The 14920-nt window shown below is 44.7% G+C and overlaps 1 protein-coding gene across 1 annotated transcript in view; it reads left to right on the forward strand.

Annotated features, from left to right (window-relative positions):
* Positions 1-1044: 1044 nt before the first annotated feature.
* LOC135049880 (collagen alpha-1(XXV) chain-like) overlaps positions 1045-14920 on the forward strand; it is a 267395-nt gene continuing 253519 nt past the window's right edge. Inside the window, exons 1-2 of the mRNA XM_063955838.1 lie at positions 1045-1051; positions 1213-1220. Of these exons, the coding sequence (XP_063811908.1) occupies positions 1045-1051; positions 1213-1220 (15 nt within the window). The remainder of the gene's footprint in view (positions 1052-1212; positions 1221-14920) is intronic.

The raw sequence follows: 14920 nt of genomic DNA on the forward strand, positions 1-14920 counted from the left end.
TTAATAATAATTTGGCCCGGGGAAGCCACATTCATGGGCAATGTAGTTGTTTATACCTTAACAGCAATACTACTGTAAACACAAACATGTTTGCTGTACTTAAAAAAACTATATATATATATATATATATATATTTATTTATTTATTCTTCTAAAAAAAAAAAGGGAAACAAAATATTCCAAAACCCAAATATTTCAATGACAATCTTTGACATGATACTGCTGTAATGTGATGTACTCACAAGTGTTCACAAGACAGACCCTCACATATTAACTGCCTGCAGACCCCGCTGTGCTCCCTTTCATGACCTGTCCGCTGCTCATCTCGTGCCATACCAGTGTACAGGAATTTGTCCCTCTGCAGTTTTCACTCGGCACTCACTGCCATCTTGGATCCCTACAGCTGCTGGGTGAGGTCTCCAAGACTCTCCTCCACCCCGACACGGACCCCCAGTGTGCTGCGGGTGGCAGATCCGGCGCCCACAAGCCTTCTTCGGTGTCTGGAGCCTCATAAATGATATGTACCTTAAATAGATCCATATGAAAATGTCCAAAAGTACAGAAAAATCCAAAATATATAAAAGAAAACTTGCTTGAATTAAACACGTTTCCAAAGTTCAGCAAGGGTGCCAGTTATAAATGATTAATAGTATAGTCCATGTCAGCTTGAGCCACTGTAGGTACAGGAAAACACGGGTAGCCAGCACATCAATTATATGCAAAGGAAACATTTATTACCATTTGGTCCTAAAATACCAATGCATCGGCATATGTTTTAAAATTTCAAGAAATTGCAGTCAATAATAAGGGTATAAGAATAGTCACCAATTCCTCAATAATGCAAGGGTTTCAAAAAGTCACCCATCATGCAGCCAACGATATTGTTTTGGTGGTATATATATATATATATATATATACAGCAGTGAATAAAAGGCGGCGTTCACGGGTCTTCTTACAAAAAGAATCACAGGACTGCATGAAGACCCGTGAACGCCGCCTTTCAGTCACTGCTGTGTTATGGGCAAGAATTATCTGAGAGGGCACCATGGCAGGTATAATTTTGACATTGGAGTGCAGGCTTTTGGATATATATATATATATATATATATATATTACCCTCTTGCACAATGACATAATGCATATTGTATTTGATTACCTTGTTTCATGTTGCTAACATTTCTCTTTTCTTGTTTTCTTTTTTGTCTCTTCATAGGACTTCCCGTAAGTATCACTTCCACCATTATTATGGTATGGTATAACTATTATGTCCTGAACGCTGGTGAAAAGCTTGCTACAGCGACCTGCATGGCCTTTTTAAATTGATACTGTAAGAGATAATACGGTGATAATGACAATAAATGCTTTAAAATAATGACAATATGTTAGTTACATATAGAATAGTAAAAGATATCAAATAAGTTTACAAGTGACACTGATGAATGAATGATGCACAGAACTTTTCAAAAGTAAATTAATTGTAAACTATTCTCTTCGCTAACCCAGTACATACGTTACATACATCCATACTTCCACATCATTCAACATATGGGACAAGCAGTAGCAGTGTACACAAGACAGACGTGTGGCCCTCCATAACTGACCTTTCCCGGGAAACACATTTCAAATACTTTGCATACTAGTGGCAAGTGTGCGTGGCATCTGCTCTCAGTGGTGAGCATAGACATACATCCCATCCTACCATTCAGCATCTAGAGCACTAAACCTGCCTACTTATGTTTGCCCACGGACTGCCCTAAACTGCCCACTCTACAGCCAAATTCTGTATGCATTATTAATAAAACTGCTGTCTCCATGCACTTACACATGGGTGCATCCTTGCTTGGAGAAAAATGATAAAATCAGAGCATAAGAAAAATATAGTCTTGTATTATCAATTTTACTTTTTTAATGCAATGGTTTATTGAGGGAAATTGTCAACATTAAAAATGTTTATTTTTATTTGTTTTACATTTTAAACAAGACGCGGAACATAGAAAAGCACAGTATTGATGCAAACATTGTGAAATACAAATAAAACAAACACAACATGCATGAGGCACAAAAATATAGAAGATCAGGCTCACTGATAATAATGTCCAGCAGGGCTGCCATCAGAAACTGTGGGGCCCGGGACTGAGTAAATAGGAAGGTACCCCCCCTAGAAATGGTGGGTGGAGCTACAGCGGGCGTATGGCATCAATTAGTGTGTAAACCAATTTTATTTGTTTATTTCTTTTAAGTTTGGGATGTGGGGGTGGGGGTCCATAATAAATATATAGTGGTGAGGCAGGATGAGGGGCAGGGCAAGAGGAAAAGTGATTTGTGAAAGGCACAGGGTAAAGGCTTGTGGTGGGGGCAATATATGAGAGATCAGTGATGCATGGATACGGGAGGACTGAAACCGGACAGGGAAGACAGGACCAAAGGGGGATGCAGGGACGGGAGGTCTGAACCTATTGGGGGCACAGGGATGATAGACATTGTGGGGGATGGCACAGGGCAGGGAAGGCCGGACCAAAAGAAGGTGTGCAGGGCAGGAGAGGCTGTACCTTGGTTGGGGGAAGGGGGGGGGGGCATAAGAATGAGAAGGCTGGACCTTAATGGGGGACACAGAACTGGGATGGCTGGACCTTAATGGGGGACATAGAACAGGGATGGCTGGACCTTATTGGAGGGGCACAGGGCAGGGGAGGCTAGACCTTGGATGAGGGCACAGGGCAGAGAGAACTGGATCTTAATGGGGGGCACAGGGCAGGGCATAATGGACTTGGGTGGTGATACATTAAATAGATGGCTGGACTTTAGTGGGGAAGGCACAGGGCACAAAATTCTCATGCACGTACCTTGGATATGTTGATGGATGATGGTGGGAGGTGGCCACCACTGTTACTGCTTCTGCTGCCTCCTAGAGCACCCTTTCGCCCGCAGACAGGTGGTCCCAGCAATAGATTGTGGTCAGGCAGTCTGCCTGCCAAGCATGAAGACAGGGTTGGTTCTATATCGGAGTGGCTGAAGGGACCTTGTGACGTATTGAGGGGAGGGGCTACATCACCAGGGGGAGGAGCTACGGACGAACAGGGTACCCGAAAAGTACCCTCGCGGGCTCGCTTCGCTCGCCACGCTTCGGGCACGGTGGCTCGCTTCGCTCACCACCTAATTACTAAAGGTAATAGTTGGTGGCGTGGATAGTAGAGGAACTATCCCGCTGGCCTAGCTCCTCCCCCTTGCGTCGTAACTCCTCCCCCTTACGGAAAAGGTCCCTTAGCCCACTTGATTCTAGCATCTACCATGAAGACAGCGCTGCGGCATTTAAAAGTTCCTGCTGTCTGCAAGCCAATTGCAGCTCGCTGACCGACAGCCAATCAGGAGCAGCTAATGCAGCTGCTTCTGATTGGCTGCCAGGCAGCGAGTTACGATTGGCTCGCGGGCAGCCGGAATTTTGAAATGCCGCAGCGCTGTCTTCATGTTTGACAGGCTGCTGGACCACAATCTCCTCGCAGACAGTGGAAAATTCAAAATGCCACTGCCGCAGCAGCGCTGTCTTCACGCTGCTGCTGGTCCACAGTCTGATCTCGGACCCCCTGTCTATCCGGGCCCGGGATGCCAGTACCCGCAGCACCTCCTTTATGGCGGCCCTGATGTCCAGCATGACATTTTAAATGATTGATGAATAATGTTAGGCCAACCAACATTTTGAGACTCTAGTGAACAGCCCCTAATTGCATGATGAAGGTGGAGGTAAGCAGTGGAAGTGGGAGGGAAGAGGACAGGGTAAGGTATTGTAAGAGAGCTATGCAAACATTGCAGCTATGGGTCATTGATAGGACTTCAGGGGTGAAAGAGAAATTAAATTATGGGAAAAAAGGGAAGGGCGGTGCAGTGTCAAACTGGGGCAGCCACCAGAGGAAGTGTAGCCAGCCATCACAGAGGCACTTGGCCAGCCATTAGATAGGACATGTGAAGAACAGAGAACCCCTATAGAAGAGGGGAAAGGGGTATGTCAGGACCACCCACGAATGTCACGAGGGCTAATCTTTCCACAGAAATAAACTATCCTCCCAAGTTTATCCATGATCCTGTTCCTCCAAGTTATTGAACCTTGGAGGAGGGAGTGGGGGCAGTGGGGCCACTGGGAGTGTGGGCCACTGGAGATTTTCCCTGTGCAATTGTGGGGTGGAGGGGTCAAGTAGCCAAAACCTGGAGCCTGCCAGGGGAAAATGGGAGTAAACACTAAACTACTCCTATAGAACAATGTAATCTGGATAACTATAATGTCCAGGCAGTATACATGCTATGGGGGAAATTCAAGTAGTAGCATAAACGCATTTTTTTCGGTAAAAAGAGGCAAAATTACCGCAAATTGTGGTAAATTTGCCAAACGCCTATTCAATTGTCTGCAAAAATGTTTTCGCTGTAATTTTACCGCAAATTTAAATTTACCAACTCTGAGCAGGTGATAAACCTGAGGAAAATCCTTATTTTAAGTAAAAAATGTTGGGATTTGGTTCTGAACCCCAGGGACAACCACCCGAATGACTAGTTAGACACTTAGAAGTTTTTTTCTTTTTTTTCTTAATTGGACAATAATGACATGTCATCTTTGGGGTGAAAAAAGTGAAAAATGATGGAAATTGGGGTACAAGGTATGGGACAGGTATATTGGGATGCTTTATGACTGGGACAAGTGTTTTTAGACTTGCAGATGGGAGTAATTAGTCTGTTTCCAGTTTGTTTTTTAAAAGTCCTCTAAAATAACCAATTTTTCTGTACCCCAAGTTTAATGTTAGCACTTATTTTGCTGAAAAAAATAGCTTTCTATAATTGTTTTACATTTAAAAAAAAATGAATATAACAGCCATTTGACCTAATGTAAGTACCAGAAATACGTTTATTATAACCAATAACAAACTATTATACTGTTATCCGATCTTAGTTTAGCTTTTTTGGGGGTACGGACAGATTTACAAATTTTTCACTTTTCACTTTTGGCAACAATTCGCGGCAATGCTGTTTTCCCTAATTTGCATCTGAATAGGGTGAATCGCGGGAGTGCCTATACCCACGAAAAGTCAGTTTGCGCTGCAAAAATGGCAATCATGGTAATTGTCACGATTTCACCACTAATTGAATATCCCCTATGTGGGATAAACAACACGGGTCTATTAATGCAGATGAATAAGTAGGCAACAGAATGGAGCCGAAAACAGAAGGACAAGGAACAAACAGGGGAAGGACAAGCAATCCAAAATCCCAGGGACAAACGATCAGGTAATGTGCGCATAAACGGGAGTGTTGTCCTCTTTTCAGGGATCAGATGGGTTTCTTACCCACTTCTACTCTCCTCACAGCTGTCAGAAATGCTGAAGGGAAATGGCTTGTGTGGATCCTAGCCATTCTTGAAGAGTGATCAACATCTCTTGGACGGAGTGGAGATCATCTGGTATTTATATGCAAGGTTCCATTCTTGAGCACCTGGAGACTCAAATTATAGCCCTACATATATGTGTGGATCTTGCAACTGCAAAATCCACACCCTCCTGGCACTTCACATGGTTGAGCATCTCTTTATTTTGGGCCACATAATGAAACTTGCAGATGATATTACATGTGCAATCTATTAAAGACAATGGATTTAGTAGGGTCTTGCTGTAGGATATTATTACAGATTTTATTTAAGGTGGCAATGCAACCTTGGGTGCGGATGTCTTCTACTAAACCCCTGATCTGCAAGTTATTCCCCCAGCCTAGGTCATTGATTCTGTTCAGATATGGTAGTCAACAATAGGTTTTCTGTGATCATCTAGGACCAAGAGCTTGGTATCAAGACTCAAAACATCTGCATGAATGTTAGCTACTGCAGTATGTACTGTTTCTTGCAATAGTACTTCAAAATCCTTTTTAGAGGGTAGATCTTGTTTGGTAGTCGGATGGTCAGGTACAGCAGAACTACAAGTTCAACCCACGACAAGTGACAACGTTTCTGATGCAGTTAAATTGGCAGGTCAACAGGGTATGCAATCATAATGTCGACACTAATTGTATTTAGATTGGTAATGCTAAAATGTCTACAGCTATCATGTCAACATGGTTAAAATGTTGACATCCAACATGGAAAATAAAGACAAAATGTCAACATTAGATTAAGGTTAACATTAGGGGGTAGCATTACTGTTAGGCATACCTCTAAACTGTATTGTGGACATTTCATCAGTGTCGACATGCTGAATGTCGGCATTATAGACATGTCGAAATGGTCACTGTCAACCTACTATGGATGTTTCTTGATGTGCAGTGCATCGGTAGAGTAGACACAGTCTGCCTGTCTGGTTCTTGTGAAATGTCAAGGCACAGGACCATATATAACGCTGAAGAAGTAAGCATGTTCACTTCCTTCACAAGCTCGTTATGGAGCAGAACAAAGGCCACTGGAGAGCCATAATCTTCTATGACTGCAAGAGTGGTCTGCGACAGCAAGAGAGTATTTGTAAAACTGCAAGCTACTTTTGGGGATGAAGCACCGACCCGAACATGTTTGAGTGGTTTTGCAGAATTTCTGCATGGGAGACAGTCCCTTGAAGATGGGGAGTGCTGCTGACTGAGGACAGCGTTGCTGCTGTGAGGGCCATAGTTGAGATGGGCACCAGGGTGACCATGGCCGAGTTAGAAAAGGAGATAGGCATCTCTTTGGGATCTATCTGCTTTATATTCCACAAAAAAACTTGGCTGAGCAAGCTAGAAGAAGGCTCGGATGACTTGGTAGAGCAACGTGCTGCCAAGGTTTCATGGCGGTTGCTCAGACGCTGTCTGGGAGATCATCAGTGGCGATGAATCATGGATCTAGAGTTTCAGCCCTGAGACCAAACAACAGTCAGCCCAGTGGACCCCAGTTAGAGGTGCGCTGCCACAGAAGTTCCAACGGCCAAGCAGATTATGTTTTTTGTTGCCAAGAATGGACATGTAGCTACTGTATCTCTCGTGCAGCAGTGTACGCCAACCAATGCCTGCCACAAGTGCTGGTAGCCATTTCCAGGCACCGTCCAAGAACTCGCATTTGTGGTGCCCTTCTCCATCACGACAGTGCACCTGCCCACAAGTCCAGGAAAGTGGTGGATTTTCTTGCCCATGAACACATCCAGTAGCTTGGCCATCCACTGTACTGTCCAGACCTGGCCCCTTTGTGATTTCTATGTGTTCCCACAAATTTGCGCAAAATGCATGAGATTCATTTGGAGTCTGCAGAAGCGGCAGTGTAGACCTTCATCCAGCATATAGAAGACATACAGTACCTGCTTAGGACTGGTCCAGCTATTTCACCCAGTGGTTTGAGTGCATGCAACTTTGCATAGACTCCTCTGGCAAATACTTCTAAAAAAATTTAATTTTCACTTTGTAAATAAAATACTTTTTGTGCATCCGGAAACTTATTGCACTCCCATTGTATACCAAACCTGGAGAAGAGGGCTGAAGAGTATCAACCATGGCGGTTCAAATAGAGTGTATCAGGAAATATAAAAAACCTAAGCAATGCGCAGTAGTAGACATTTTCCAAGTCCCCTTTTTAGGATAATTTTTACTATCTTTTACAATTTGTATTGGATAAATAAGGTAAGTATAAGGTAAGTCAGTGCCCGAATATGAAACGGATTGTAGGGTGCTTACAAGCACCAGCTTCAGGTAAGATCAGAGAGGCAGGCCTGTTTGTGAGATTTCCTTCTCAGACACAATGACCACACAAAACAAAAGATCAAACTCCATTTTATTGTAAGACGAAACAATTAATATATAACATACAGTGACAACAAAATATAACACTTTCACTTCCCCTCCAGAAGGGTTTTTGACTTTGCATATGCAACACAGTGACAATTTTTTTTAACTGTATGAGCTATGAAAAAAAATTAACATGGCTTGTTCAGACCAGCATTAGAGTGAGAAATCGTGAAAGTAAACGTGGTTTATCATGAAGTCCTCTGCAAGTTTAGTTCTTAGCAAATAAAGGGGGTTATTCAGCAAGGATTGCAGATTCTACTAAAAAGAGTTTTTCTTAGGGTATATTCCAATAGCTGGGATTCTCCCCTTCGGTGGACACTGGCAGCTTGTCTCTACTATGCTCAGAACCAGCATTATCAACCTTTCAGCAGCTGGTCCCCGCTCCAGTTCCACACGCCTGGTATTCATTTCTATATTTTTGTCAGTATATTGCTCTGGCTCCTGAACTCTGATCCCCAAGTCCCAGTGTCTCCTGAAAGATGGGACTCTCTAGCTTTTATCCAATTAAAAGCCAAGAACTCTATTTCCAGGAACTGGCGATATCTGCAGTCAATCAAGCTGCCCTCCCTCCAGTATTCACCCCTCTCCTAGGTATTAAACACCCCCTACTACCATGGAAGCCATGTACCGGGGCTTCTTCATTCAGCCCAATGCCCCTTCTACAGTTTAGTATTCTTCCTCCCGCCTCATCTCTCACCATCTGTGCAGTACAGGAGTAATTAGCAGGAAATTAAAGCTGCCGCTGGAGAATGCGTAGGGGCCCCAGCGCATTGCTTTGCCCAGGGGCCTACACTGCTGTTAAGATGGCCCTGCTGGACTCTAGTGTCTCACTGGTCCCAGTCCCTTGGAGATAGTCAGCCCATGGACTCCTCTGCCTGGTGACCTGTGCCTCCTATTAGCCTGGGGGAATTTTACTGGGTACTTCTGTTGCTGGCCAGCTCAGGTACCCTGCCAGATCATCCTGCACATGCTCAGTAGTGGCTAGGAGGCAAGGGTCACATAAAGTTCATCTAGCAGCCTGATAGAGTTGAATGGTGCAGCACTAAACGAAACAACATGGGGGACATGGGTGATCCCACTTTGCTTTATTGGGGTGACCACAACAAGTCTCACAAGGATTCCCATTACAAAGTATGTACGTATGTAGTATTTAGGTACACAGGTGTTATTGGCTACTTCCACCAATGCATAAAGAAACTTAGACACTCATCTCCAATGTTCAAAAGGGCAGAGCAGTCCCCGGAAACTGAGAGCAAAATCGGGTACTCACTTAAATGACCCAGCGATGGTCCAGTACGATGTAACAATATATTGCATCTGTATATACACTGCACAATCCGCCGTACTTTGACACAATATATGGTTACAGTTACAGGATTAATGTTATCGCATTGTACGTTGCATTGTCCCATCTGAAGTGAAGCACATAAGATGGGAAGATGCGATTGCACAATCAAAAAATGATTTAGAGGTACACACTATACAATGGTTGTTGCACGCCATTGCAGATTGCAAGAATTGGCCAATATTTTGTAAAGAGTATGTCCAGCTTTAAGGAGGTGGCAAGAAGTACATGATGTAGGACAGTGTTTGTCAACTCCAGTTCTCAGGACCCCTAAACCTGGGTACACAACTTCAGTCGGTGCGACCCAGTGACACAGCACTATAACAATACATAGCATTCACCAAATACACAAAAAAAATCTGCTGCATCACAATGGCATGTTGTATCGTTACATGCTGCATGTAACTACACCGAGATGGCCAAGGAATTATCCCATTGGATGTACAGCGTATCTAATGGGACGATTCAATGAACAACGGCCAGGAAAGACAGATTGGGGGTACACATTATACAATATATATGATTTATCATTACAATTCATATTAGAATGACATATAGCAGTGGTTTTCAAACTCGGTCCTCAGAACCACAAACAGTTCACGTTTACCAGATCAGCCAGAAGGTGTACAGGTGAGCCATCAACAGTCACATTTTAAAGATCCACATGTGACATGGAAAACATGAACTGTTTGGGGTCCGAAGTTTTAGTATTAGAGTTTAGAAATTGATGGATATTGAATAGGTTCTCACAAGTTCAAGATGCAATTATGACATTAGGGAGCAGGGGCAAAATCCAGAGCCCTTTATGTAGAAAGCTAGAGGCTGTACTTACTATGCTCCTAGTGTCTGTATTAAGCTGCTGATAACTGTAAAGCAGTACAATTCTGTAGGTGTCACTACTGGTGGCAACACACTACATTAAGCTCTACTCAGGGTTGATCAAGGGACAGGAGTGCAGAGGTTATGAACATACTAATCATAAGCAAATATAGCAGTGAATGGTGAAAAGAGGCCATAATTGTAAGGCTGTCCAGGACTGAGAAGGGTGCACAGCTCGCAGCACTGGCCGACTGCACCTTTGGTTGGAGGTGGAATAACGGGCGGGTGCTCGATCATTTCCAAGGCTCACCAGAGCCTGTATTAAGAGCCAAGGTGTCTGTCAAACTATGGAATCATGATGATTTACTGGTGGCTCTAAAAAGCCATGGCAACTTGAAATTTATGCCTAGTTACAGCCACACGAGTGGGTTTTAACTAGTGATGAGCGGGTTCGGTTTCTCGGAAACCGAACCCCCCCGAACTTCACCCATTTTACACGGGTCCGAGGCATACTCGGATTCTCCCGTATGGCTCGGTTAACCCGAGCGCGCCCGAACGTCATCATCCCGCTGTCGGATTCTCGCAAGCTTCGGATTCTATATAAGCAGCCGCGCGTCGCCGCCATTTTCACTCGTGCATTGGAAATGTTAGGGAGAGGACGTGGCTGGCTTCCTCTCCGTTATTGTTGAACTTGATTGTGCACTATTGCTTAATTGTGGGGAGGGCTGGGGAGCAGCTGTATAATATAGAAGGAGTATAGTGCAGAGTTTTGCTGATCAGTGACCACCAGTTATCCGTTCTCTGCCTGAAAAAAACGCTCCATATCTGTGCTCAGTGTGCTGCATATATCTGTGCTCACACTGCTTAATTGTGGGGACTGGGGAGCAGCTGTATTATATAGCAGGAGTACAGTGCAGAGTTTTGCTGACAGTGACCACCAGTATACGTTGTCTGCCTGAAAAACACTCCATATCTGTGCTCAGTGTGCTGCTTTATTGTGGGGACTGGGGACCACCAGTATAATATTATATAGGAGGAGTACAGTGCAGAGTTTTGCTGACCAGTGACCACCAGTATATAATATATAGCATTACGGTACAGTAGGCCACTGCTGTACCTACCTCTGTGTCGTCATTAAGTATACTATCCATCTAGATTCTATACCTGTGGTGCATTTCAGTTGTGCAGTTTGCTGACACAGTGACCACCAGTATATATAGCAGTACGGTACGGAAGGCCACTGCTGTACCTACCTCTGTGTCGTCATTAAGTATACTATCCATCTACATTCTATACCTGTGGTGCATTTTAGTTTTGCAGTTTGCTGACACAGTGACCACCAGTATACTATATATAGCAGTACGGTACGGAAGGCCACTGCTGTACCTACCTCTGTGTCGTCATTAAGTATACTATCCATCTACATTCTATACCTGTGGTGCATTTTAGTTTTGCAGTTTGCTGACACAGTGACCACCAGTATACTATATATAGCAGTACGGAAGGCCACTGCTGTACCTACCTCTGTGTCGTCATTAAGTATACTATCCATCTACATTCTATACCTGTGGTGCATTTTAGTTTTGCAGTTTGCTGACACAGTGACCACCAGTATACTATATATAGCAGTACGGAAGGCCACTGCTGTACCTACCTCTGTGTCGTCATTAAGTATACTATCCATCTACATTCTATACCTGTGGTGCATTTTAGTTTTGCAGTTTGCTGACACAGTGACCACCAGTATACTATATATAGCAGTACGGTACGGAAGGCCACTGCTGTACCTACCTCTGTGTCGTCATTAAGTATACTATCCATCTACATTCTATACCTGTGGTGCATTTTAGTTTTGCAGATTGCTGACAGTGACCACCAGTATATATAGCATGACGGTACGGAAGGCCACTGCTCTACCTACCTCTGTGTCATCAAGTATACTATCCATCCATACCTGTGGTGCATTTCAGTTGTGCGCAGTATATATAGTAGTAGGCCATTGCTATTGATAGTTACTGGCATATAATTCCACACATTAAAAAATGGAGAATAAAAATGTGGAGGTTAAAATAGGGAAAGATCAAGATCCACTTCCACCTCGTGCTGAAGCTGCTGCCACTAGTCATGGCCGAGACGATGAAATGCCATCAACGTCGTCTGCCAAGGCCGATGCCCAATGTCATAGTAGAGAGCATGTAAAATCCAAAAATAAAAAGTTCAGTGAAATGACCCAAAAATCAAAATTAAAAGCGTCTGAGGAGAAGCGTAAGCTTGCCAATATGCCATTTACGACACGGAGTGGCAAGGAACGGCTGAGGCCCTGGCCTATGTTCATGGCTAGTGGTTCAGCTTCACATGAGGATGGAAGCACTCATCCTCTCGCTAGAAAAATGAAAAGACTTAAGCTGGCAAAAGCACAGCAAAGAACTGTGCGTTCTTCTAAATCACAAATCCCCAAGGAGAGTCCAATTGTGTCGGTTGCGATGCCTGACCTTCCCAACACTGGACAGGAAGAGCTTGCGCCTTCCACCATTTGCACGCCCCCTGCAAGTGCTGGAAGGAGCACCCGCAGTCCAGTTCCTGATAGTCAAATTGAAGATGTCACTGTTGAAGTACACCAGGATGAGGATATGGGTGTTGCTGGCGCTGGGGAGGAAATTGACAAGGAGGATTCTGATGGTGAGGTGGTTTGTTTAAGTCAGGCACCCGGGGAGACACCTGTTGTCCGTGGGACGAATATGGCCATTAACATGCCTGGTCAAAATACAAAAAAAAAAATCAGCTCTTCGGTGTGGAATTATTTCAACACAAATGCGGACAACAGGTGTCAAGCCGTGTGTTGCCTTTGTCAAGCTGTAATAAGTAGGGGTAAGGACGTTAACCACCTCGGAACATCCTCCCTTATACGTCACCTGCAGCGCATTCATCATAAGTCAGTGACAAGTTCAAAAACTTTGGGTGACAGCGGAAGCAGTCCACTGACCACTAAATCCCTTCCTCTCGTAACCAAGCTCCTACAAACCACACCACCAACTCCCTTAGTGTCAATTTCCTCCTTACCCAGGAAAGCCAATAGTCCTGCAGGCCATGTCACTGGCAAGTCTGACGAGTCCTCTCCTGCCTGGGATTCCTCCGATGCATCCTTGAGTGTAACGCCTACTGCTGCTGGCGCTGCTGTTGTAGCTGCTGGGAGTCGATCGTCATCCCAGAGGGGAAGTCGGAAGACCACTTGTACTACTTCCAGTAAGCAATTGACTGTCCAACAGTCCTTTGCGAGGAAGATGAAATATCACAGCAGTCATCCTGCTGCAAAGCAGATAACTCAGGCCTTGGCAGCCTTGGCGGTGAGAAACGTGGTTCCGGTATCCACCGTTAATTCAGAGCCAACTAGAGACTTGATTGAGGTACTGTGTCCCCGGTACCAAATACCATCTAGGTTCCATTTCTCTAGGCAGGCGATACCGAAAATGTACACAGACCTCAGAAAAAGACTCACCAGTGTCCTAAAAAATGCAGTTGTACCCAATGTCAACTTAACCATGGACATGTGGACAAGTGGAGCAGGGCAGACTCAGGACTATATGAATGTGACAGCCCACTGGGTAGATGTATTGCCTCCCGCAGCAAGAACAGCAGCGGCGGCACCAGTAGCAGCATCTCGCAAACGCCAACTCATTCCTAGGCAGGCTACGCTTTGTATCACCGCTTTCCAGAAAAGGCACACAGCTGACAACCTCTTACGGAAACTGAGGAACATCATCGCAGAATGGCTTACCCCAATTGGACTCTCCTGGGGATTTGTGACATCGGACAACGCCAGCAATATTGTGCGTGCATTACATCTGGACAAATTCCAGCACGTCCCATGTTTTGCACATACATTGAATTTGGTGGTGCAGAATTATTTAAAAAACGACAGGGGCGTGCAAGAGATGCTGTCGGTGGCCCGAAGAATTGCGGGCCACTTTTGGCATTCAGCCACCGCGTACAGAAGACTGGAGCACCACCAAACATTCCTGAACCTGCCCTGCCATCATCTGAAGCAAGAGGTGGTAACGAGGTGGAATTCAACCCTCTGTATGCTTCAGAGGATGGATGAGCAGCAAAAGGCCATTCAAGCCTATACATCTGCCCACGATATAGGCAAAGGAGGGGGAATGCACCTGACTCAAGCGCAGTGGAGAATGATTTCAACGTTGTGCAAGGTTCTGCAACCCTTTGAACTTGCCACACGTGAAGTCAGTTCAGACACTGCCAGCCTGAGTCAGGTCATTCCCCTCATCAGGCTTTTGCAGAAGAAGCTGGAGACATTGAAGGAGGAGCTAAAACAGAGCGATTCCGCTAGGCATGTGGGACTTGTGGATGGAGCCCTTAATTCGCTTAACCAGGATTCACGGGTGGTCAATCTGTTGAAATCAGAGCACTACATTTTGGCCACCGTGCTCGATCCTAGATTTAAAACTAGAGATGAGCGCCTGAAATTTTTCGGGTTTTGTGTTTTGGTTTTGGGTTCGGTTCCGCGGCCGTGTTTTGGGTTCGAACGCGTTTTGGCAAAACCTCACCGAATTATTTTTGTCGGATTCGGGTGTGTTTTGGATTCGGGTGTTTTTTTCAAAAAACCCTAAAAAACAGCTTAAATCATAGAATTTGGGGGTAATTTTGATCCCAAAGTATTATTAACCTCAAAAAACATAATTTACACTCATTTTCAGCCTATTCTGAACACATCACACCTCACAATATTATTTTTAGTCCTAAAATTTGCACCGAGGTCGCTGTGTGAGTAAGATAAGCGACCCTAGTGGCCGACACAAACACCGGGCCCATCTAGGAGTGGCACTGCAGTGTCACGCAGGATGTCCCTTCCAAAAAACCCTCCCCAAACAGCACATGACGCAAAGAAAAAAAGAGGCGCAATGAGGTAGCTGTGTGAGTAGGATTAGCGACCCTAGTGGCCGACACAAACACCGGGCCCATCTAGGAGTGG

The sequence above is a fragment of the Pseudophryne corroboree genome, chromosome 1 (assembly GCF_028390025.1).
Source record: "Pseudophryne corroboree isolate aPseCor3 chromosome 1, aPseCor3.hap2, whole genome shotgun sequence".
Lineage (NCBI taxonomy): Eukaryota > Metazoa > Chordata > Amphibia > Anura > Myobatrachidae > Pseudophryne > Pseudophryne corroboree.